General features: G+C 35.3%; 1 protein-coding gene across 3 annotated transcripts in view; it reads right to left on the bottom strand.

The window, feature by feature from the left end:
• The window catches only part of PIK3C2G (phosphatidylinositol-4-phosphate 3-kinase catalytic subunit type 2 gamma), a 350,214-nt gene that overhangs the window by 93,745 nt on the left and 238,627 nt on the right, over positions 1 to 17,842 (bottom strand). For all 3 annotated transcript variants that reach the window (XM_019452113.2, XM_019452112.2, XM_053894931.1), the window contains one exon: positions 986 to 1,142. In XM_019452113.2, coding sequence (XP_019307658.2) covers positions 986 to 1,142 — 157 coding nt within the window. The remainder of the gene's footprint in view (positions 1 to 985; positions 1,143 to 17,842) is intronic.

Below are 17,842 nucleotides of genomic sequence, written 5' to 3' on the forward strand. Positions count from 1 at the left end.
GTTATTATGAAATATAAATCAATTAGTACACATAAAGCACTTAGTATAATGGTCATGGAAAACATTCACTATTAGGTCATTTATTCATCAATCCTGCAAGGTAGACTCTATTATCTTCATTTAATAGATGAGGAAACATAATCTTATTGGAGTTAAGTAACAGCACCTAGTAGAATTATTGTCATCTGAAGGTTGTAAACCAGCTATTTGGGATTATTGTATTGACTCCAAACACCATATTGATTTACCAAAGGTGTGTTTCTCTCCTACATTTTGCTGTAGTTACTAGTATATATGTGTGTGCCCAAAGGAATCACCTCCTCCTTCTCCCAGAAATAGTTCTGTCAGATTCCTTTCCTCTCTCCCTGTATATATAGTGTCCATCTCTTTAACATTGGACAGCGAAATGAAACTTAAATTTTACACTTAAGTCAACAGCATACAGGAGCATGACTCAGTAGACCCAATGTACACCACTAAGTGTACTATTCTGTGGTTGAGTTGCTAGCAAGTTGTCTTATATTCTTGACCCCTAATTTCTTAATCTGAAAAATAGGCAAATGATCAAAGGCAGAGTTTGGGAGGGATGCCAGGAAAAATCCTTGCTTGGTCTACATCATTGGGTTGTTATAATGTGTAAATGAGAAAGTACTTTTTAAAGTACTTTTGAAAAATCCTAAAGCATAATAACAAGTGATATAATACTCTAACTACTGTCCTTAATCTTTAATCAAAATATACTGAGATAACCCATGAATACATCAATATTATTGTGAATAGAAATGTTTGAGACAATAACTGTGAATTAATGTAATGAATTATTAAGAAATGTGTTTATAAGCTGTACAGTGGTACTTTTAGTTTGCTCATTCCTTTCTCGTTTGAATAGCTCTTTGGGGAAATCCAAGCCATTAGCAAAAATAGACTACTGGAAGAGAGACATATATGAAGCTTATTATTTTTGTTGTTTCCTCAAGGGACTTACCATTTCTAGCAGGTTCAAGAGCAGTCGACTGTGCCTTCTGACAATATTATAAGCTCGACAGCAAAGCTCCACAAAATCTTGGAAATGCTGTGGGTTTTTCCCACCTTCTGTAATAAAGTACTCCATCTCTGAAGTAAAAATAAAAGGTGCTCGGTCCCTACAAACAAAAACAAATAGCAACCATAAGCAGGAAGAGAAGTGGTGTGTAGAGTTCAATTAGGCATTTACAACAACTTATTTTCATTTGATTTTTTTTTTTTTTTGTATTTTCTATCTATTCTAAGGAATGGGACTATCTCCTTTATGGAGTAGCTGAAGAAACTTGCTAATTATGGGCTTTGAATAGCCTACCTGGGCTGCAACAGAGAAGGAAGAACATCGATCTATATATCAAATATTTAATTCCAAGTTATATTTGATGGAAATATTATCCATTAAAAATTATTGTAAGACCAATTAATAATGAAAGTGATTTTACAGAAAATATATTCCTAAATTAAAAATAAATAAGACAGATCATGTATTTGACTTCATGGTTTTGTTATTTAAGTTTTCTCTTTTCTTTCCTTTTCTTTTCTTTTTTCTTTTTTTCCTTAGAAGATATTGACTATTTAAGGGAAAAATTTTCAGGTAATGACAAATTCTTCCAGAAGGCAATCTGAGGGAAAAAAAAATGTTACCAATTCACTGTTGTATGCTTAGTAAGGGAAAAAAAGAGTCAGCTGTATTTTATTTCACACTAGGTCAAATAAAAATACGGATCAGAAAGCAGGAAATATGTGCAAACCATGTTGATATGTATATAATGTCACCCCCTGTAGTTCTCAAGGTTGAAAAACAGGAAAACAGAAGACCAGAAAGATGATCCTGTTTTCTCTATTTTTGCCATTTTTCTCATTTTATTTGAGACATAAAGAGACCTAACATGAAGCATTAGCATATCTAAGAGATTAGCAAAGAAAGGATTGGAAACACTTTTCTGTGATGTGAAGAACAACGATGAGACAAAGAATTTTGATACTGATTTGGCCTACGGTCCTCTAGAAACATTTGAGATAGGAGTACAGTTTTGATTAAAACATTGTTTTTAAAGTAAAGACATTTTTATTTTATTTATTTAAAAATTTTTTTTTTAACGTTTATTTATTTTTGAGACAGAGAGAGACAGAGCATGAACGGGGAGGATCAGAGAGAGGGAGACACAGAATCTGAAACAGGCTCCAGTCTCTGAGCTGTAAGCACAGAGCCCGATGCGGGGCTCGAACTCACGGACCGCGAGATCATGACCTGAGCCGAAGTTGGCCGCTTAACCGACTGCGCCACCCAGGCGCCCCAGTAAAGACATTTTTAAATAAATTCAAATAAAACATATTTTAAGATTTCAGCCTGGCAACCTAGATATAATTAAGGTTAGTCTAAGCAATAACTGAAAAAATCAAGGACTATTGAGAAAGCTTCTTTTTTTAAAATAAAGAATGATTATGTTTTTTATTGTTGCTATGCTTAGCATTTGAATAAATATATAACAGAGTGGAAAATTTTGCTAATCTGATTTAAGCCTCTCAGAAGTGTGGCTATTTAAATCAGAAAGCTATAACCTAGGCATTTTGTAGGTGACGTGGAGAAGCAGAATCTAATCATAGGCAAAGTATTTTAAAGAAAATAATCTACCTCTATTTGGCTATAGTTATTTTATTTTATTTTGTTATTTATTTTATTTTATTATTTATTTATTTATTTATTTATTTATGATCCATACTACCACTGAATATCTGACTGAGAGGCTGGTGTAACAGTATCTCTACTTAACTTTATGTTCATTCATTCATTCATTCATTCAACAAAATTTATCAAGCATCTAGATACTGAGGAATGTGTCTTAAGAATCAAGTCCAAATTTAAAAATTTCTGCTTAAAATCCTTTTATTTTTGGCTGTCATTGACTTATCTGATGTATATGCTATAAGTATATTTTACAGCTCTTTATTTTAGTCAAGCTGGAAGCAGAGCTATTGAAAACAGGAGTTATACCATGGGTTCTAATCCTGGACCTGTTATATCTCAATTTCCTCGTCTCTGAGATGCGTAGATAATACTGAGCTCTTAGAATTACTGTGAAGATTAACTGAAAACGTGTACACACTGCCTGATACACAGAGAGTTCTACATGCTTATGAATTGCTATGGTTAGAGGCTCTATGCAGAGGAAACAGATTGCAGGTTTTCAATCATATTCTAGCATTTACTAGTTCTGTGGCCCTGAGCAAGTTATTTGTCCTTTCCATGCCTTAATTTCCTCCTCTGTAAAACAGAGACAAGGGCACTTGACTCCTGTGACTTTTGAGAGGATTAAATGGGTTACAGCATGTAAAAGTTTTAGGACACAGTCTGGCACATAGTAAGCACTGAACAAATGTTAAATACTATTGTTAGTCCTCAAACTAATAACAAATGTGTTCTCAGAGCTAAATCTTGTCATAATTAAATCTCTCTTTCTCTTCAAAAATGCCATCAGTTTAGGGCATCTGGGTGGGTCAGTTAGTTGAGCTTCCAACTCTTGATTTTGGCTCAGGTCATGATACCAGGGTCATTGTATGGAGCCCCACATCAGGCTCCATGATAACTGTAGAGCCTGCTTGAGATTCTTTTCTTCTCTCTCTCTCTGTCTCTCTCTCCTCTGCCCCTCTCCCCCACTCATGCTCTCTCTTTTAAATTAAAAAAAAAAAAATGCTACCAGTAAAATTCCAGGCTTCCTTCAAGGTTTAATTTACTCCCAGATCCTCCATATAACCTTTTTGCATAAGCCCTTAAGTAGACCTTTGAATTTGGTAGCACTTTTTATTTTTATTTATTTATTTATTTATTTATTTATTTAATATATGAAATTTACTGTCAAATTGGTTTCCATACAACACCCAGTGCTCATCCCAAAAGGTGCCCTCCTCAATACCCATCACCCACCCTGCCCTCCCTCCCACCCCCCATCAACCCTCAGTTTGTTCTCAGTTTGTAACAGTCTCTTATGCTTTGGCTCTCTCCCACTCTAATCTCTTTCTTTTTTTTTTTCTTTCTTCCCCTCCCCCATGGGTTTCTGTTACGTTTCTCAGGATCCACATAAGAGTGAAACCATATGGTATCTGTCTTTCTCTGTATGGCTTATTTCACTTAGCATCACACTCTCCAGTTCCATCCACGTTGCTACAAAAGGCCATATTTCATTCTTTCTCATTGCCACGTAGTATTCAATTGTGTATATAAACCACAATTTCTTTATCCATTCATCAGTTGATGGACATTTAGGCTCTTTCCATAATTTGGCTATTGTTGAGAGTGCTGTGGTAGCACTTTTTATATGTCGCTCACACATGTAGTCATCACTATCGTTAAAATTTTAGTAGCATCTTAGCAATATCCCAGACTTCCATAATCAGAAAAAAAATTTTTATATATAAAAATTTTCCAAATTTTTCATACTCTCTATACTATATTTACTATATTGAATGGAACTCTTGAAATAACTTCAAGAGAGTCAATTTTACAGCTTCCTGAAATTTTCTTTTCTAATGTTGTAGATATGCTCTCTTCTTCCATATGCTTGACCAAATGGATTTCCCTTGGAAAGTTGTTGTAATTATGCTCAAGTTCATGTGATGACACATTTCCTCCTTCCATGGTAACCACCATTATGAGTCAGATGAAGAAACACCATAGCAGAAAATCAAATACACAAAAGAAGCATATCTAGGTTAGAGAAAATATAAACTAATAATAATATTGAAGGACCCAATTTTAGCTGTGTTTAAATATTATCATAATCTAAATTTTCCATGGGCCCCCAAAATAAAATGTTACATTTTTTCTATATGATTTGCATGAGTCACTGCTGAGCAATTTTTAAAATAATGTAGACTAAAATTTTTTTGTAAATGGAAAGAAGTTGAACATGTGAAACAGAATCCTATCACATCCCTATAAGCTGTAAAAATCGTAGCTGGGATGTGCTTTATCAATTCCCTCAAATGTGAACCTAATCCCAGGTCACAGAATTAATGTATTGGAGCCTATGTCTGAAGTTTAAGCAATACTTATAAATTTGAGATATAAATTGGTTATGGCATGAGAGAAGGCTGAAAACTATTTGATCTCCTAGAGTCCATACTGATATTACATTCTGAATCATATGCTGAAAATCTGTCACTTGTAGCTGGACAAATTTACCAAGAAATTTTTTGGTTTCTATTTCCCTAATAGTGGTTTTACCATTGTTTACCTAAATCCTATCTGTTCTTGCTTCTGTACCTTTTACTTGTATTTTTTCCTGCTTCTGGCCATGTTTCTCTCTCTCTCTGTGTCGCACCTGATGCTCTATTTTTTTTTTTTCTAATAATTCTTCTCTAATTTACCGATCCCTCACTGGTTTCTCTCTTACTTTGCCTTTTCTTTTAACTTGGCTCTACAGCTAATATATTTCATTCTTTTTAGTCTCTAGTAGTCTTATGATTTTTTCTCCCAAATAATCTGTGTGATTATCAAGAGAAGAGGCATTATTTTATCTTTCCTTTCTATATTTTTAATGTCTCAAACAATATTTTGATGATATTCTGCAATGGATGCAACAGTAAATATACTTAGTTCACACAGTTAAAAACTTGTGATAATTTAACATTTATGTGGGAAGGTTGTATGAACAATCTTATTGGTTACAATTCTGTCATTTTGTTGTCCAAGTTAATCTTTTTATTAACTTCTAATCAGTCCTTCTCTGAAAGTATTATTCTGTAAAACTGCAAGAATATTTTATACATTTCCCAATATATGTGAGAAGTGAGTAGTGCTTTACAAATGTATATAGACTTGAGAATTTTAAGGATATTTTTATTATAAACAAATACTAATTATTAAGGAGATAAATTATTTCCCATATCAATGGTTAATAATTTGCTGTTTATAATTACTTATGCACAGACTTCCCCCTTAATCATTCTGTAGATGTGATCTCCTTGTATAAAGTCACTAGAATACTAAGATCATCATCATTAACACTTACACATTTTTATTTTACTGAGGGTACATAAGCTTTTAGGATATGTCTCTCCACTGGGTAACTAGGGAGGCATGCACCCAAACAAAATGTTAGAGTACTATAGTTATTTATCAACAAATATTTATTGAGCATCTATAATAGATGTGTATAAGGCTTATAGGTGATGTTACATATTTTAAAAATCAATATCCTAGAAGCAATACAAATGTATTAATAATAATGATAGTGTTTTGAAAAGGTCCCTCCAGCTGTAATATGGAGAAGAATTTGGGAGAGGGAGAGTATGTGAGTAGATCAGACAAGAGATTTTGCAGAAGATTTTGGTTAGATATGAGTAGCTCAGATTAGGTTTGTGGCTTGCAAATACAGAGAAGTGGGAAGACAAAAAATATTTTGAATCAAAAATCAAGAGGACTTCATATGGTTCAAAATGAGAAGAGTGTTAGGAACAGATTTAAATTTTTGGCTTGTGTATCAGGAAAACTAAAGTGCGACATTCCGAGTGGGTTCAGTTTTGAACAAGCTATGTTTGAGGTGCCTTTGAGATATACAAGAGTAGATGACATTGAGGTATTGTGATACTTATTTCCAGACCATAGAGAAAAGATCTAGGTTGGAGGTAAAATTTCATGTGTCAGATTTCCACTTCGACTGCATCAGGACCTCAGGACTCAAGAAACAACATGGTGGGGAATTCTCTGGAGGTTTTTTTTTTTTTCCCACATATATTCCAAACATAGACCTCAAGAAGCTGGCAATCGTGAAATGCCAGTGGGTGCAGACAAAAAAATTGCCAAGAAAAGCCTGCTCTTTCTAGCCAAGGGCCCAGGAAAGGGATAGCTGAACAAGGCAGAAAATTAAGTTTAGACAGTAACCACGCTACTCCAACCAAATACTGCAGAAAAGAAAAAAAAAAAAATGACTCCACTCCCCAATGACACCAGTGAAGTCTTCAAAGAGAGCCTAAAATTCCATTCTCACCAAGCTGTAATGAGGGACATCAATTGTTGTCTCTGTGATATCGAGACCATTGAATAAGAAATTGGTATTGGCGGAAGGGAAGACACATAGATCATTTGAGTAGGATACATAACAGAAAGAAACTTACACAAATATGCCCAACTGATTTTTGATGAAGGTTCAAAAGCAATCCAACAGAGAAAAGATACAGGTTTTTGATCCCATGATACTGGAGCAAATGGACATTCATAAGCAAAAATAGAAACGTAGACCTAAACCTCATTCCTAATATAAAAGTTAACTTTAAATGGATTACAGACTTAAATATAAAATGCAAAACTACAAAACTTTTGGAAAAAGACATAGAAGAAAATCTTTGAGACCTAGTATTATGCAGAGAGGTTTTTAAGAAAATAAAAAGACAATTTATAGACTGGGAGACAATATTTGCAAACCACATAGCCAGCAGTAGACTTGTATCTGTAATCTACACAGATCTGTAAAAGAAAAACAATACAATTAGAAAATGGGCAAAAGACAGACAATAGAAGATGATATGCAGATGGTAAATTAGCACATGAAGGAAAGTTCAACATCATTAGATATTAGGTGAATGCAAATTAAAACCACAATGAAATATCACTGCATACCTATCAGAATGGCTAAAATAAAAAGTTAATGACAATTAACTTGCCAAATGCTGGCAAGGAAATGGAGAAACTGGATCACTCATACATTGATGGTGGAGATGGAAAATGGTACAGCTACTCTGGAAGACCACTTGGCAGTTTCTTAAACAACAAGAACAACATCATGCAACTACCATACAACCCAGCAATTATACTTTTGAAAATTTGTCTCAGAGAAATGGATATCTATATTCACACAGAAGCCTGTACACAACTGTGAAGAGCAACTTTACTTGTAATACGTAGAAATTGGACATAATCCAGATGTTCTTCAGTGGGTGAATAATTAAACAAACTGTAGTTTATCCATACTATGGACTATTATTTGTCAATAATAAGAACAAATTATTGATATACAGAACAGCTTGGGTGACTCTCCAGTGAAAAAAGCCAACCCCAAAAAGGTACAGACTGTATGATTACATTTATATAATATTCTTGAAATGACAAAATGATAGAAATGGAGAATAAAATTAATGGAGGGAGACAAGGGTGAGAGGAAAGTGGATATGACCATAAAAGGGCAACAAAGGATACTAGATGTCTTGAAACTCTTTTTCATCTGAACTATATCAATATCAACATCCTGGTTATGATATTGTACTATGATTTTATAAGTTGTTACTGTTGGGGAAACTGGCAAAGGGTACATGGGATTTCTTTGTATTATTTCTTACAACTGCATGTGAATCTACAATTATCTCAAAGTAAAATGTTTAATTGCAATTTGTATGAGTCATCTGGCTATTGATATTGATTGGTAGGAGCCTTGGGTGTGGCTGATACCAGTTTGGAGGAGACTGTAGAGGGAGAATAGAAGAGGGAAAAGAATGAGTTTTGTGGAATTCAACATTTAGTGTCATGGTAAAAGAAAACCTCTTGCACTGGATACTGAGAGGGGAAGAAAAACCAGACAGTGAGGATCTATTCCAGAGGGTAAGCTGAAAGTTATTTTGAGGAAGGAGAAGTCAACACCATTGAAATTTGCTGATCAATCAGGTAAAATGAGGAATAAATACTGTTCAATTAAACACTATACAGGTCATTGTGAGTCTTATGTAATAAAGAAGAAAGTCAGTTTGAAGTGGTTATGGAATGAAAGGTATGGAAAAGATGTCAAGAATTTAGACAACTCCTTCAGGAAGTTTGTGATGAGCAAAGTGGCATGGAAACTGGGCATTTGAGGCAAGGTCACTTAAACTTTGAAGAGACAAGGATATTCAAAAGGATTATTTAAGAGGGAGAGGATAAATATGTAAGACAAAATGAATTATTGATAGCATAATGTTTGTTAGAAGGTGGGAGGGAAATGGCTGCAAAGCACAGATGGAGGGATTGGCTTTAGAAGGGAAACAAATCTACTATAACAAGAAGGAAGAAGTTTATGCAACTGAGATGTAATTAGGTTTGTTAGTTTTGAATTGAGTTGAAAAGCAGTCTCTGTTACTGTTTCTATTGTCTCAATAAAATAGGAATTCTGGCCCTCTATCTAAAGTAGGGAGTAGGGAATAAGGGTTAGGAGAGATCTGAGGTTTATTCTGCAAGAATAAAGTACAAATCAATGTGGAGCAGGAAATAGTTATATGGCTACAGAGTGTTGTTGGATTTCTGGGGTGTGAGGACAGCGTATTTGAAAATGAAGACAACCTGGGAAGGAGGTTGAGCTCCTGAGGTTGACTCACTAGGTTGAGCATCTGGCTCTTGGTTTCAGCTCAGGCCACGATCTCATGGTTTATGAGTTCAAACCCCTCATCAGTCTCTGTGCTGATGGTATGGAGCCTGCTTGGAATTCTCTCTCTCTCTCTCTCTCTCTCTCTCTCTCTGTTCCTCTCCCCACTCATGCTCTTCCTCTTTTTCTGTCTCAAAAGAGATAAATAAAAACTTAAAAAAATTATTTTGAAAATGGAGACGTTTGCCCTATAGTGTTGATGGTTTCTTACAGCGCTTGACTACCGTGGTGTAGCACAGAGAAAGATGAGTGGGTTATGGCACATGTTTATCATCTGCTTTCACACTTTTATTCACAATACTCTACTTTTAAATACAGGCTTTTTGCTCCTTTTTCACCACTAATTTAAGTATTACCCTTTCTTCAAAGTCCTGCTCATATTACACTTCCTCTTGAAATCTTCCCAATATCACTAGCCCTCACAATGGAGACTGATCTATTCTGAAATATATTTTTAAGGAAATGAACCACGCATCCTAATTGTAACGGATGCATTCTGAAATAGCTGAAGTCTTATATCCTTAAAATGAGTGGCCATTTATTGTTTTATTTCTTAAATGTGTACGTACTTTAAAAAGAATGATGTTTGATTTTAAAGTATTAAACACATAAGCTATTTAAGGACACAGTAATTCACAGGAGCAACTTCCTCAAATGTGAATTATATACTCTAGATACTACCACTGGGCTTCATCCCAGCTGTTCAGGGTGGTCTTTGGCCATCCTAAGTTCCATAAAACAGTTCCTGGTGGGCTCTGAAATTAGAGTCACATTCCATAAACTTTAGACTTCTCTTACCTATTCCTATTAGATAGTTTTTTTAAATTTAAGAGAAAAAAATTTTAAATGTAAGAAAAAGGAAAGAGAATGAACAATTGTGCCTGCCTTTTTACCCATAAGAGAGCACATTGCCCATAGATGGGAGAGTGGTGCTGCTACTTTAACACTTGGTTTTAGTTTGCGAGTGCCTCTCACAGTGCATTCATCTTGCAGTATATTTGATTGAAATTGTTAAAGATATGGATTTAATATATATCATGGTCATAAATGCACGATAACTCTGTCATCTGTTACTAACTAAAGAAGCAGCCACCTGTCCCAATGCTGGACAGAAAACACAGCATGCTGGGATTATTGAGAAATGGGATTATCAGTTGCCTACGTGGCATTTTCCCAAGGCTCCTACCACCTACTGTCTATGATTTTGGACAAGGTATAACAACTAAGACTTCTCTCTGTCTTAGTTCTTGACTTGTAAATTAGAGAAAATAACAGCAACTACTTCAAAGAGTTCCTGTGAGGATTAATTAGCTAATGCATGCCAAGTATTTATGAGGCTTTCAAGGGTAATTTTGACTATTTCCTTTAGAATCTGATTCCCCATACCAGATGATGCAGCATCACACTAAGGGTGCTTACTTTATGCCACTTCCAGTGATGATCCACAGCAATTTGAGAAGACGTATCTGTTTCAGTATTGGTAATATTGGATATGGAGAGTGAAATGGAAAGATAGAGAACTTTATGAAGGATTCATGACAGTAGAATCTGTCTGCTGGGCTCCGTGAACATATATATTTCTTCTTTTGTCGTATAGTTCATCTAGTATTTACTTGAACAACTGATAATGTCAATAAATGGACATTTATAAATTTCAGTCCCATACTTTAGAGTCCATTGTTTGAATATGTATTTGTACCCTGAATTGAAATGTGGGACTCAATAATGAGGTACATTTTATTATTGTTATTATTATTACTACTACTACTATGTTCATGATTTTCAGGTGGTTTTATCCCACACTAAAATATATTGTTTCAGAGATTTAAAAAGTTGCAGACTCCCATCATAGTGAATGGTGTCATTAGTACACAAATAAACAAATGCAGAGTACACTGGGGAATGTTTAAGCCTACCCTTTCCTTGATATCACAAATGACCTACATTTCCGAGAACACATTTTGCTGTCCGACAGAAAGAACACAAGTCTCTTGTCTAATATTATGAGTTAATTGAGAAGGCCAATTTGGAATCCCCACTGGATAGGATAGAACCTTGTATAATTAGACAACACAGGAAATCTCCTATGTGAAATACAGAGGAAACATAAGGGTGTATATACTATTACAAAATGAACATTTAACGCCCTTGAGATCTCCAAGCTCTCAGCAATTATTAACTGAAGGGACTCTCGCCAATAATCTGTTCAGTGTAAAATATGGGTTTTTTTTTCCTCCTTGTCTAGCCTCTTGTAGATGCACTGTAGGGCCATATTCAGATTCTGAGAAGTTCCTGATCTTAATTAAACTGCTTAGTAACTTTAGATACTGACTCTGGAGTTCCTGTCAGGCTCAGATACATTATCTCTTATTTGAAAAGGGTAGTTAACATCCACCTCTTTAAAATGAGCAGTTCTAATTTCTTAAATCTGATATTTTGGGTGGGAGTTTATAGTAGGTCAGGATTTTGTGAGGAGAAGAAGAGACTGGTCAGCGTCTCTAAAATATAATATTCCCTCCCTTGAGTTTGAGTTCAAGAATAAGTGTACCGTTAGGCTTTGCATGGAATTCCAGTGTATTCTTGGAACAGAAGTTAGTCTACATATGAGGAAAAGTTGACCATTGCCATAATGCTTGGTTGAAACTGGATTGTGGAATCACATTTTAAATAGGCTTAGGTTAGAAAATCAAGTTGGATGTAAAAATCAAGAATAGTCCAAGTTACCTCTGGAAACATTTAAATCACCCATTAAGTTACCATATGCATGATCAAAACTTAGGAATCATGCTTGAAATAGATATTTTATCTCTAAGTTTAACACCATGCATGAGTTAAATTCTGCCAAAGGAGGAGGTACTGTTTCTTCAGTTGGACATCAGGTGAAGTTCTTTTAATAGGCTCATGTTTAGGAGACATTTGTAATCTTTATTTTTTAAAAAAAATGTGGGGCGCCTCGGTGGCTTGGTCGGTTGAGTGTCTGACTTCGGCTCAGGTCATGATCTCATAGTCCGTGAGTTCGAGCCCCGCGTCAGGCTCTGTGCTAACAGCTCAGAGCCTGGAGCCTGCTTCCGATTCTGTGTCTCCCTCTCTCTGTGACCCTCTCCCGTTCATGCTCTGTCTCTCTCTGTCTCAAAAATAAATAAAAACGTTTAAAAAAAATGTTTACTTATTTTGACACACACACACACACACACACACACACACACACACAGAATGAGCAGGGGAAGGGCAGAGGGAGAAAGAGAATCCCAAGCAGGTTCCACACTGTCAGCTCAGAGCCCAATGTGGGCCTTAATGTCACAAGTTGTGAGATCATGACCTGAGCCAAAATCAAGAGTCAGATGTCCAACCAACTAAGCCACCCAGTGCCCCTGTAGCCTTTCTTTAAAAACTAGATTCATACTTAGTACTACAAGATGCTTCTATTGACAGGCATGTTTAACTTAGACCTACTGAGGAGAGCATACATGTCTTCTGCATGCTTTGTTCACAGACCCACTGAATGCCAGAAGGCAGAATCCTCCCACCATTTAAATTGTACTCACTCTCCCTCTTCTTCCCCCCTCATTTCCTTCCTTTTATTTCCCCTTTCTCATACTTCATCCTTTCTCAATCATCCCTCACTCTCTTCATCTGAAAACTTACATGTCTCTCTTTGAAGAAAATTCATGTTTTTTTTTTTTTTTAATTAGAGGAACTGTTTTCCACTTATACTGGGAGGGAAGTAGATATAAAAAAGGTTACTCAGAAGAAACAAGGTGATAAAATATAGTGTAATGATATGGGGAGGTAGGAGAAGAAAGAGAAACAATAGTATGGAGATGAGAATGACAGAACAAACTTCTTTTCTGGAAATAAGTCTATGTGAGAGTGCTTTGAACATCCAAGCACTGTTCAAATGTTAGGTGTAGTTTGTTTAGGGCTGGCTTTGTGGCTGGAGAAAGCCTTTGTACCATTTTTTTCAGTTATTTTATTGTAGAATACATATTACATAAAGTTTACCATCTCAACAATTTTTAAATATATAGTTCAGTGGTATTAAATATATTCATAATAGTGTGGAACCATCAAAAAAACCATCCATCTCCACACTTCTTTCATCTTTTAAAACTGAAACTCTATTCCCACTAAGCAATGACTTCCCATTCCCCCATCCTCCCAGATGCTGGCTACCACTATTTTGCTTTTTCTATGATTCTGATAACTCTAAGTGCCACACGTAACAATTTTGTCTTCAGAAAAATTGTACTTTCTCAGGTCAAGGAGGTAAATTTTATGGCATTTTTGTAGTGATCCTTCAATCACCCAAGACTTAGCTTCTGCTAAGTGTCAGGAGACAGGTGTATATGATTCAAAGATGTCCTGCAGGCATTCACAGTTGGAGAGGTATTGGCAAGTGTGCTTTTTTTAGATACTGAGGCCTGCTTTGAGTAAAAAGAATCACAATGTTTATTTAATAAACAAATGTGTGAATAACAGACCAATGAGACTCACCCAATTTCAGAGGACATTAAGACAGTAATTAAAGCATGTGGGAGATCATTAATGCCTATATAGCATTTGGATTACATGAATATTACATTAAACCAGAATGATTGGAGTAAAACAAAAAATCTTTTAATCTGCTAAGGGAAAATTTTTTCGAAGATGGTTTTAAATTGACAATATTTAGAATATAAACATACAATACTCAAATTAGAAATTAAACATAAAAAAATTTTACATCAGGGGTGCCTGGATGGTTCAGTTGGCTAAGTGTCTGACTCTTGATTTCAGCTCAAGTCATGATCTCACGGCGGTGAAATCAAGCCCCATGTGAGGATCCGTGCTCAGCGCAGGTTCCTCAGTCACCTTTTATTTGTAGAGGGCTACACCTTTCCAATTGCTCTCCATCCTTCATTTCTTGTTTCCTCACAATAATCCCATGAGGTAGGTAGGATAAAGAATACTATTATTCCTACTTTACAAATGGTGAAAATGTAGATCCAGAGAGAGAGGTTACCTGACCCAGACCCATGTACTGTCAGGGGCAGAGATGTCACTTAGACTAGAGGGCCTTGTTGACAAGACTGCCCTGCTCCTTGTCACTTCCACCTGCCTGCCTTTGATCCATCAAGCTGACAGCTCCCCCCAAGCCCTCAAGTCCCAGATTCTCTCTCCCTCTTCTCCCCCTCTTACACACTCTCAATCTTTCTCTCAAAAAAGTTTTTTTTTTTTTAATCAGTGGTAACTAACTATTGAAGATCATGTCAAGATGATTACAGATATGGGGAACGTTTATGACTAATATTGAGAGGAAAATTCTGAGATTAATTATATTTGGTGATTGATGATCTATTGGGACAAAACTTCAAAAGGGTATAAACCATGCTGTAATAAGACATATATAATATTTTTATTATCCTCATGTAAATATTTCAATAGGAAAATAAAAGTATTTTATTTTGTTTGTATGCTGGGATGATTTTTCATCTGTTTTAAATGGATTTATGTCCTCTGGTATGCTGATATATATTTAATAACTAGCTAATTTATTTTAAGAGAAAAATAAAGCTCTCATTTATGACATTTGCCAATTGTCATGGTGTATACACTCTCACCATGGCTGATTTTAGGCTGCCAAAGTGATGTTTTTGAATATGGAGTTGAAAAGGAATACACAAAATAAGCTCTTGCCAGCTAGCATGAGCCCAGTCCAGCACACCTCTGTTTATGTATGAAATCATATCAGAAGTCAAGAATGATTTGGTGAAATACCTTACAACCTAATAAATCTGAAGAACAGTGCAAGGCAATCCAGTCTGTCAATCAACAAGCCTCAAAGTCAGAGAAGTTAAAGGACTAATAGTTCAATTCATGAATTTTAAAGCACATACTTTAAAAAAGTACCAAAATAAGATACATCATTTAAATATTTTTTTCTTTATTTAGAGAGAGAGTGAGCATCCACAAGTGAGAGAGGGGACACAGGGAGAGAGAGAGAATCTTAAGCAGGCTCCACGCTCAGGGCAGAGTCAGATTCAGGCTCAATCCCCCAACCCTGGGATCATGACCTAATCCAAATCAGGAGTCTGACCCTTAAACAACTGAGCCACCTTTTAAATAATTTTAAACACAAAGAAACAATAATCATCTAGAGATTCAATTTTACTTCTTGTCACTTCATTTGGAATACTTGCATTACAGTTAATTACAACAAACATTTCTAGAGCTTTCACTGGATGCCAGGCATTCTTCCAAGCACTCTATATGTATCAGTTAATCTTCAAAAAAATCTGTTTTATAAAAAAACTAAATTGGAGCACAGAGAAGCCATTTGTTCAAGGTCACATCATTAGTACATTAATTAGCATGGGATTCAAAAAAACTCATACAGTCTATCTCTGGACTACCTGACGTCAACCACCACTCATACAGTCCCTAAAATTAAAGATTTCATGCAAGTCTAGCATTACTGAAGTGAAAGACCATACAGGTTGTAAAATATAGTTTTCAAAAAAAAAAGTATCAAATAATGAGTTAGAAGAGTAGTAAATATCACCAATAAATGTCTTCCTTAGTTTCTCCTCCTCTGTAAAAGAGTCACTATCAAGAAATTATGGAGTTGAAATTTAGAGTTTGTTACAATAATATCTTTTATTTAATGAAAAAATTGCTATATAGAAATTGTTACAGGGGAACTTTGAAAAATTGTGGATGCATAACTTGTTAACCACTTTAATTTGAATTTTTGTGAGATAAAATAAAATAAAGAAGATAATAATTAAGCAATATTTCAAAAGAAAAACCCATTGGCTTCAGAAAGTTGATGAAATTCTTCATTGTTTACATTGTGAGGATTAGCCAAAATTTCCCCAGAATCATTAAGGAATGCTAGGGCTGAATTGCCCTGTGATTTAATCCATTGGTGAATATCCTCTTTAATCTAATAATTAAAACCAATAATGAAGGATTGTTTGTTTATACACAGGATGTGAAATCCTTCATATTTATAACTGAGATGTGAGGGTTTTTTTCTTTCTTCAAAGTTAGAAAGTCTGCAGAAACCTCTGATTTGGTAAAAGCATGGGCTTTCCATATTTCTGGGAAACTGAATTCAGAGGAATGGTTTAGAGACATCTGGGCAAGGACTCCAAATGTGAGTGTTGCTGGGCTGACTCAATATAATCCAAGAATCAAGAGAGCCAATGTCTGTAGGCATTGTCTAAATAGGATTATATAGATGGTTAGTGGGAGAGGTTTTGGAATGGTGATGTAAGCATGAATATAAAAGGGCAATGGCCCAGCAAGAAATCAGCTTCTTTTTCAAGATCCTGCTTGTAAAAAAAACATTGCCTCATTGCTCTTCTTAAGGAAACTAAAGATCAAGGGAAAGATATACTACATCTGGTTCTGCTCTGTTGGCCTGCTAACTTCTATTATTAAATTCTGTATCCTTGGCTAAAGGGTATGTCTACAACTTAGAGAGGGGGTTTTATGTGTGTATGTGATTTCTTTTGCCAACCTATAAACCACCCACAACTGGAAACTGTACTTCTTATGTGCAGTTGAACAATGGTTTAGGCAAATGTATTATTAAGTAAAATTAGTCCCTATGTGTTAGTAATCTCTTGTAAACCTAGAAAGTTATACAAATATTTTCATCTTCCATAGTGTTAAGGAGTATACAATAGTAGAAACACATGTATCTGAGATACGTGTACTTTCTAGTCCCAGTGGGTGCAGCATTTTATGTTAAGGAGTATGATCCTGGGTTATTACTAGAGCATTATGGCCTTGCTAGACTGTGAGAGACTAGGATAGTCCTAGGGCATTATTTACATACGTGGCTTTGTACATTATGGGTGGGTTATTAATATGCCTAGTATGTGTTTAGAAGGAGCTAGGTGAAGCTAGTCTCTTTAAAGATCAGGTCTATAATATAATAAATATAGTATAAGTAAGAACATTCATGTGTCCTAGGAGAATATAGAGGTTCAATTTATAAGAAGTCTATTGTCAACCTAGCAACCAATAAGAACAGCCAATGGTCCCAAGTTAGAAGAAGTTGGCCATCTTATGAAACAACACTCAAATGAACTTCAGAAACAGCCAAAAGACACTGGGAAGGAAACTATTAGAATGTAATTCAAAAGATATAGTGAATAAAAATGAGTAGGAATAGTTCAGTTTACCTGTTAAACTCAGAGCAGAAGTATCAGTTTCAAGACAGAAATCCAAGGAGACATTGCTAATTAGCCTTACATAGCCACTGGTGGAGATAAAATCTTGCAAATAATAATCCAAATGGATCATAATGCTTCAGTTGGCCTCCTTAGCTGGTGAACAATAATCAGTCATCTCAAGAAGACACTGCCAGCTTCATTTCATTCATCCAATCAATGATTATTGAATGATTGAGGGCTTCCACATGAATGGTTTGTTAACTGATAAAC

This window comes from Panthera pardus, unplaced genomic scaffold (assembly GCF_024362965.1).
Source record: "Panthera pardus isolate Hobbes unplaced genomic scaffold, ASM2436296v1 HiC_scaffold_6, whole genome shotgun sequence".
Taxonomy (NCBI): Eukaryota; Metazoa; Chordata; class Mammalia; order Carnivora; family Felidae; genus Panthera; species Panthera pardus.